This window comes from Mesoplodon densirostris, chromosome 5, assembly GCF_025265405.1.
Source record: "Mesoplodon densirostris isolate mMesDen1 chromosome 5, mMesDen1 primary haplotype, whole genome shotgun sequence".
Taxonomy (NCBI): domain Eukaryota; kingdom Metazoa; phylum Chordata; class Mammalia; order Artiodactyla; family Ziphiidae; genus Mesoplodon; species Mesoplodon densirostris.
Window position 1 is genome coordinate 122,542,684 of NC_082665.1, and position 8,559 is coordinate 122,551,242.

General features: G+C 44.4%; 1 protein-coding gene across 2 annotated transcripts in view; it reads left to right on the forward strand.

The window, feature by feature from the left end:
- Positions 1–7,755, forward strand: part of BTD (biotinidase) — a 46,324-nt gene extending 38,569 nt beyond the window's left edge. For both annotated transcript variants that reach the window (XM_060099459.1, XM_060099460.1), the window contains exon 4: positions 6,323–7,755. In XM_060099459.1, the coding sequence (XP_059955442.1) occupies positions 6,323–7,495 (1,173 nt within the window). In that variant the 3' untranslated portion in view covers positions 7,496–7,755. The remainder of the gene's footprint in view (positions 1–6,322) is intronic.
- The last annotated feature ends 804 nt before the right edge of the window (positions 7,756–8,559 follow it).

Consider the following 8,559-nt stretch of genomic DNA (forward strand, 5'->3'; position numbering starts at 1 on the left):
TCGTTGTGGTGCGTGGGCTTCTCATTGTAGTGGCTTCTCTTGTTGCAGAGCAAGGGCTCTAGGTGCGCAGGCTTCAGTAGTTGCAGTTCATGGGCTCAGTAGTTGTGGCTTGCAGGCTCTAGAGCGCAGGCTCAGTAGTTGTGGCTCATGGGCTTAGTTGCTCTGCAGCGTGTGGGATCTTCCCGGACCAGGGCTCGAACCCATGTCCCCTGCATTGGCAGGTGGATTCATAAGCACTGCGCCACCTGGGAAGTCCCTCCATTTCTTTAAATCATCTTCAATTTCCTTTATTAATGTTTTATAGTTCTCAGCATATAAGTCTTTCACCTCCTTGGTCAGGTTTATTCCTAAGTTTTTTTGGGTTTTTTTGATGCACTTTTAAAAGGGATTTTTTTTTACATTCCCTTTCTGATAATTTATTTTTAGTGTACAGAAATGCAACTGATTTCTGTATGTTAATCTTGTATCCTGCTACCTGGCTGAATTCATTTATCAGTTCTAGTAGTTTTTGTGTGGAGTCTTTAGTGTTACTATAGATTGTATATATATAGTATCATGTCATCTGCACATAATGACAGTTTTACCTCTTACCTTCCAATTCGGATACCTTTTATTTCTTTTTCCTGTCTGATTGCTGTGGCTAGGACTTCCAGTACTATGTTGAATACAGGTGGTGAGAGTGGGCATCCCTGTCTTGTTCAAGATTTTAACGGGAAGGCTTTCAGCTTTTCACCTTTGAGTATTATATTGGCTGTGGGTTTGTCATAAAAAGCTTTTATTATGTTGAGATATGTTCCCTCTATACCAACTTTGGTGAGAGTTTTTTTCATGAATGGATGTTGAATTTTATCAAATGCTTTTTCTGCATCTATTGAGATGATCATGTTTTTTGCCTTTTGTTGATGTGATGTATCACATTGATTTGCATATATTGAACCATCTTTGTGACCCTGGGAGGAAGCCAACTTGGTTGTGGTGCATGATCTTTTTTATGTGTTGTTGGATTCAGTTTGCTAATATTTTGTTGAGAATTTTTGCGTCTATATTCCTCAAAGATAATGGCCTGTAATTTTCTTACTTGGTAGTGGCTTCGTCTGGTTTTGGTATCAGGGTGATGGTGGCTTCATAGAATGTCTTTGTGAGTGGCCCCTCCTCTTCAATCTTTTGGAAGAGTTTGAGAAGGATCAGTATAAGTTATTTTTTGTATGTTTGGCAGAATTCCCCAGTGAAGCCATCTGGTCCTGGACTTTTGTTTGTAGGAAGTTTTCTTTTCTTTTTTTTTTTATTACAGATACTATTTCACTTGTAGTGATCAGTCTGTTCAAATTATCTGTTTCTTCTTGATTCAGTTTTGGTGGGCTGTATGATTCTAGAAACTTGTCCATTTCTTCTAAGTTGTCCAATTTGTTGGCGTATAATTGTTCATAGTATTCTCTTATGGTTTTCTGTATTTCAGCAGTATTGATTGTTATTTCTCCTTTTTCCTTTCGTATTTTGTTTATTTGAGCCCCCTCTCTTTTCTTCTTGGTGAGCCTGAGCAGAGGTTTGTTGATTTTGTTTACCCTTTCAAAGAACCAGCTCTTGGTTTTATTGATTTTTTTCTATTGTTTTTTATTTATTTATTTATTTATTTATTTATTTTTTTGCAGTATGCGGGCCTCTCACTGTTGTGGCCTCCCCCGTTGCGGAGCACAGGCTCCGGACGCGCAGGCCCAGCGGCCATGGCTCACGGGCCCAGCCGCTCCGCGGCATATGGGATCCTCCCAGACCGGGGCACGAACCCGTATCCCCTGCATCGGCAGGCGGACTCTCAACCACTTGCGCCACCAGGGAGGCCCTCTATTGTTTTTTAATCTCCATTTTATTCATTTCCTCTCTGATCTTTATTATTTCCTCCCTTCTGCTGACTTTAGGTTTTGTTTGCCCTTCTTTTTCTAATTCTTTTAGGTGGTAGGTTAGGTTGTTTCTTTGAGATTTTTCTTGTTTTTTGAGGAAGGCCTGTATCACTATGAAGTTCCCTCTAAGAACTGCTTTTGCTGCATCCCATAGATTTTTGTATGGTTGTGTTTTCATTGTCATTTGCCTCAAGGTATTTTTAAATTTCTTCTTTGATTTCATTGTTGACCCATTGGTTTTTTAGTAGCATGTTGTTTAGTCTCCATGTAATTGTTTTTTTCTCATTTCTTTTTCTGTGGTTGATTTCTAGTTTCATGCCATTGTGGTCAGAAAAGATGCTTGAAATAATTTGTCCTCTTAAATTTGTTGAGGCTTATTTTGTGCCCTAGTATGTGGTCAATCCTAGAGAGTGTTCCATGTGCACTCGAAAAGAATGCATTTTATTTTTATTGTCCTGAAAATATCAATTAAGTCCAACTGTTCGATTGTATCATTTAGGATCTCTGTTGCCATATTGATTTTCTGTCTAGAAGATCTGTCCATTGATGTGAGTGGGGTGTTAAAGTCTCCTATTATTGTGCTCCTGTCAGTTTCTCCCTTTATGTCTGTATTTGTTTTATGTATTTGGCTGCTCCTGTATTGGGTGCATATATGTTGATGAGTGTAATATTGTCTTCTTGTATTGATCCTTTTGTCATTATATAGAGTCCTTCTTTATCTTTCTTTATGGCCCTTGTTTTAAAATCTGTTTTGTCTGATATGAGTATTGTGACCCTTGTTTTCCTGTCATTTCTGTCTGCATGAAATATTTTTCCACCCCCTCACTTTCAACCTATGTGTGTCCTTTGCCCTAAAGTGAGTCTCTTGTAAGCGGCATATTGTAGGCTCTTGTTTTTACTTTTAGTTTATTTTATTTTTTGTGGTACGCGGGCCTCTCACTGTTGTGGCCTCTCCTGTTGCGGAGCACAGGCTCCGGATGAGCAGGCTCAGCGGCCATGGCTCACGGACCCAGCCGCTCCACGGCATGTGGGATCTTCCCGGACTGGGGCACGAACCCGTGTCCCCTGCATCGGCAGGCGGACTCTCAACCACTGCACCACCAGGGAAGCCCAGTAGGCTCTTGTTTTTTAACCCAATCTTCCACTCTGTGGCTTTTGATTGGAGCATTTAGTCCACTGACATTTAAGGTAATTATTGATAGATATGTATTTATTGCCACTTTAGAACTTGTTTTCTACTTTATTTTTTAATTTCTTCTTTGTTCCTTTTTCTTTTTCCTTTTGTGGTTTGATGATTTTCTTTTGTATTATGCTTATGTTCTCTTCTTTTTGGTTTTTGTGAATATATGTTTTTGATTTGTGGTTACCCTGTATTTCAAGCACATTAACCCCTTCCTATATCTAATTGCTTTAGACTGGTAGTCATATACACTGAAACACATTCTAGAAAAATAATCTATGTTTTCATACTCTCCTTTTTCACATTTTATGATTTTAATTATTGTATGATTTTACACCTTCATATTCATCTGTTTGCTGTTCATTGTGGTTATCATTGCTTTCACAGAATTTTTTTTTTAATCTGTGTACTGGCTTATTTAAGTGATTTATTTTCCAATTGTGATTTTCCTCTTTCCTATAGATTCCTTCTTCTTTTCTAGAGAAGACCTTTCAATATTTCCCTAGGATAGGTTTACTACTGCTGTATTCTTTTAGCTTTTGCTTGTCTGGGAAAGTCTTTCTCCTTCTATTCTAAATGATGATCTTGCTAGGTAGAGTATCCAAGGTTGCAGCTTGCCACTCCCTTCTGGCCTGCAGCTTTTCTGTAGAGAAATCAGCTGGTAGCCTTATAGGGGTTCCCTTGTAAGGAACTCTGTTTTTCTCTTGCTGCCTTTAGAATCCTCTCTTTAACTTTTGCCATTTTAATTATAGTATGTCTTGGTGTAGGTCTGTTTTGGTTCACCTAGTTTGGGACCCTCTGTGCTTCCTGTACCTGGATATCTGTTTCTTTCTTTAGGTTTGGGAAGTTTTCAGCTGTAATTTCTTCAAATACACTTTCGATCCCCTTTTCTCTTTCTTTTCCTCTGGAATCCCTATTATGTGTAGATTGGCATGTTTTACATTATCCCATAGGTCTTTTATATTGCTTTCATTTTTTTAAATTTGGCTTTCTGTCTGCTGTTCTGTTTGGGTGATTTCCATTATTCTACCTTCTGGATCATTTATTTGTTCTTCTGCATTATTCAATCTGCTGTTCATTGCCTTTAGCTCAGCTTTTGTCTGGGCAAATGAGTTTTCTAATTTTTCTTAGCTCCTCTTTATAGTTTCTAGTTCCTTTTTACAGTAATCTGCATTTCTATCAATAGTCCTTCTTAATTCCTTTAGTATTTCATTATCTCCTTTTTGAACTTGGTGTCTGTTAAGAGATCTGTTTCATTGTTTGTTCTTTCCGGGAAGTTCTCTTATCTTTTAATTGGGAGTGGTTCCTCTGCTTCTTTATGTTACTTATGTTTCTCTTACTCTGTGAGTTTGAGAGAAACAATTATCTACTGAGGTCCTGGAAGGCTGTTTTTATGTGGGAGTGTCCCTTTGTAGCCTGTGTGGGTTTAATATTTTTTGGTATAAGGGCTGTTTTCACTATGAGTGCCTGCGACCTCTTTCTCCATTGTGTGCTGGCTGTTATGCCCTTGATAGGAGATGTGGTGGTGTTGTGGTGACCAGAGCCTGCACTGGGTATTGAGCAGGGTCTGATCCCTAGTTGTTGGAGTAGAAGCCCCTAGGATCCATTTCTGAGCTGGGGTACGAAGTAGGCAGGATTGGAGCGCTCCCACTGGGAGAGGACCCACTGAATATTCCTCTGCCAGAGCTGTTCACCCGTAAGGGTGCTCTGTGGTGTCACCTGTTGTATGCTTACAAAGTACACCTGTTGTTGGCACTGCCTTCAGCCCCATCTCAACCTTGGGAATGCTGGCAGTCAGCCCTGATGTCCCTCAGGCATTGTTTTCACAAGGCTACCAGTGCAAATCCATTGAAGTCAGGTACCAAGACTGCAGTAGTCGCACACCTGGACCTGCTGTGGGAGGTATGGAAGCATCCCAGACCCTGGCCCAGCCTCTATGTACACGCACCCACAAAGCCCACAGATGCTAAGGCCAGTCCTGTCCCAGCCACGGGAGCACTCATTGTCCACTTGGGTGTCCCTCAGGTGCTGAGTTTACAAAGCAGGCCCCAGTAGGGTAAATCTGCACAGCCACAGGGAGAGGGCTCAGACTTCAGCCCCGCCTCTGCAGGTGGGCAACCCACTAGCGCGCTCCCAGAGCTCGTAGAGGAGCGCATGGAGAAAGAGGCTGCTGTGGTGGGCCCCACCCCTCGCTTTGCTGACATGCATGTTGACAATGGGGTTTCAATGGCGGCGCACACCTGCCATGAGCATGCCGAAAGTGAGGCTACTATGGCAGGCTCGCCCCTCCCTTCCGCGCTCTTAACAAAGGTTCTTCGCTTCTATGGAGGGCCTGGGCTTCCTCCATGTATACCGCTGGTTGCAGCCCGTACCACACCCCAGCCCCTTCAGGCTGTCTCTGCAGCCAACCGCAGTGCTCTCCCCAGGTCTGTCCTCTGAAGCCCGAGTTTCAGCACCCAGCCCCAGCACGTACCAGTGGATGCACGTCTCAGGCTGAGGAGCGCAGGGCAGTGGCCTGGCTGATCCTCCTCTCCAGTGAAGGGGCTTCCCAGAGTGTGGGAACCTTTTCTCTTTCACAACTACCTCCCAGGGGCACAAGTCCCGTCCCAATTCCCTTTTTTTCTTTCGCTCTACCCAGTTGTGTGGAGATCCTTCTTGCGATTTTGGGTGTTGGAGATATTCTGCCAGGGTTCAGTAGGTATTTTGTGAGAATTGTTCCAGATGTAGATGTATTTTTTATGTATTTGTGGGAGGAGGTAAGCTCCCTGTCCTTCTGCACCACCATATTGATTGGAGCCCCCCCCCAAGGTAAGCACTTTTAAAAATTATTTTTTAAAGAGCACCAAGTTTTCCCTTTAAAAGATTTTGATTGCACTTCGCATCCCCAGTAATAGTGCATGAGTGCCTGTTTGCCCATCCTTTGGTCAATGCAAGATAGAATAGTCTTTTTAATTTTTGCCAATCTTATAGAGGTGAAAAATGATATCTCATTATCATTTTAATTTGTATCTCCTTACTACTAATGAGACTGAGCATCTTGTCAATGTTTGTTGGCCATTTGTATTTGTTCATCTATGAACTACCTGTTCATATCCTTTGCACGCTTTCAGTAGTGGTTACTTTTTTCTTATTGATTTATGATAGCTATTTATATATTATCGATACAATACAGGTACTATTTTAAAATTGTAAGAAAAAGGCAGGGTTTAAAAATTTCCTTTATTTACACTTTTTTTTCCCCCTCTAGGTCCTCCAGCGCCTGAGTTGTATGGCTGTCAAGGGAGAGATGTTCCTGGTGGCCAATCTTGGGACAAAGCAGCCTTGTCATAGCAGTGACCCAGGGTGCCCAAATGACGGCAGATACCAGTATAACACGAACGTGGTGTTCAGCAGTAATGGAACCCTGGTTGACAGCTACCGCAAACAAAACCTCTACTTTGAAGCAGCATTCAATACCCCGCTGGAAGTGGATCACATCACCTTTGATACCCCCTTTGCTGGCAAGTTTGGCATCTTCACTTGCTTTGACATATTGTTCTTCGACCCTGCTGTCAGGCTCCTCAGAGACTCGGAGGTGAAGCATGTAGTGTATCCGACCGCCTGGATGAACCAGCTCCCACTCTTGGCGGCCATTCAGATTCAGAGAGGTTTTGCCATCACCTTTGGCGTCAACTTTCTGGCTGCGAACATCCACCATCCATCTCTGGGGATGACGGGAAGTGGCATACACACCCCTCTGAAGTCCTTTTGGCACCATGACATGGAAAGCCCCGAAGGTCACCTTATAATTGCCCAGGTAGCCAAAAATCCACAGGGTCTCATTGGCACAGGGAATGCCACGGGGAAAATGGACCCATCCCATAGTAAGTTTTTAAAAATCTTGGCAGGGGATCCATACTCTGAGAAGGATGCTCAGGAGGTCCACTGTGATGGAGCCCCCAAATGGAACACGAATGCCCCTCCCACATTTAACTCTGAAATGATGTATGACAATTTCACCCTGGTTCCCGTGTGGGGCAAGGAAGGCTACCTCCGAGTCTGTGCAAATAGCCTTTGCTGTCATTTGCTTTACCAGAGGCCCACTCTGTCCAAGGAACTGTATGCCCTGGGGGTCTTTGACGGCCTTCACACTGTGCACGGCACTTACTACGTTCAAGTCTGTGCCCTGGTCAAGTGTGGCGGTCTTGGCTTTGAAACCTGTGGGCAGGAGGTCACAGAGGCTGCGGGGATATTTGAGTTTCACCTGTGGGGGAACTTCAGTACCTCCTATATCTTTCCAGTGCTTCTGACCTCAGGGATGACCCTGGAAACCCCTGACGAGCTGGGCTGGGAGAATGATCACTATTTCCTGAGGAAGAGCAGACTGTCCTCTGGCCTGGTGACGGGAGCTCTCTACGGGCGGTTGTATGAGAAGGACTAGGGGGTGTGGGGTGGGCTCCCCCTGCACTGGCACAGGCCAAAGCTCACAGCACCGGGACCACTTCTTTGCCCCAGAGCCCATCCTGGGAGCCACGGGAAGAGGTAGGGAGACAGATTTCGCCAGTGTCTTTTCCTCTTAAGTGCAAATTCGTGAGACATTTTCTGGTATTTTCTACTCACATTTCTATTATTCAAGCCACGTCTTCCTTCAGCAGATCTTTCATTACACAATTGTTTTAAGAGCGCAAACAAAAATGTATGTCAGGGCCTCCCTGGTGGCGCAGTGGTTGAGAGTCCGCCTGCCGATGCAGGGGATACGGGTTCGTGCCCCGGTCTGGGAGGATCCCATATGCCGCGGAGCGGCTGGGCCCGTGAGCCATGGCCACTGGGCCTGCGCATCCGGAGCCTGTGCTCCGCAACGGGAGAGGCCACGACAGTGAGAGGCCCGCATACCGCAAAAAGAAAAAAAAAAAAAATGTATGTCAGTTTGTATTTTACATGTCTACAAAACAGCAGGTTTTGTGTGTGTGTGTGTGTTTTTTTTTTTTTTTTTTTTTTTTGCAGTACATGGGCCTCTCACTGTTGTGGCCTCTCCCGTTGCGGAGCACAGGCTCCGGACGCGCAGGCTCAGCGGCCATGGCTCACGGGCCCAGCCGCTCCACAGCATGTGGGATCTTCCCGGACCGGGGCACGAACCCGTGTCCCCTGCATCGGCAGGCGGACTCTCAACCACTGCGCCACCAGGGAAGCCCTCGTGTGTGTTCTTGCTGTTGATCAAGTGACACCCAGGATATACAGGTATTTCAGAAGCCTCAAACATTTTCTAGGGTAAGAAACAAACTCTCAAAGCAAAAGCCGTGTTAGAAGTGGCTGCCAGGGGGACTTTTCCATTCTGGTTGGCCAGAATTCATCCCCCTGGACTGATCGTGCCAGAGCCACCAGCAGCATCAGCAATGTGGATCCTGAGGCAGCTTTTAAAAATAGAAGGGAAGCTTTTCTCACATCTGCCTTTCTGTGAGTGATCGGAATGTGTCAGGCGGGACTTAGAATAACTGGAAAGAAGGA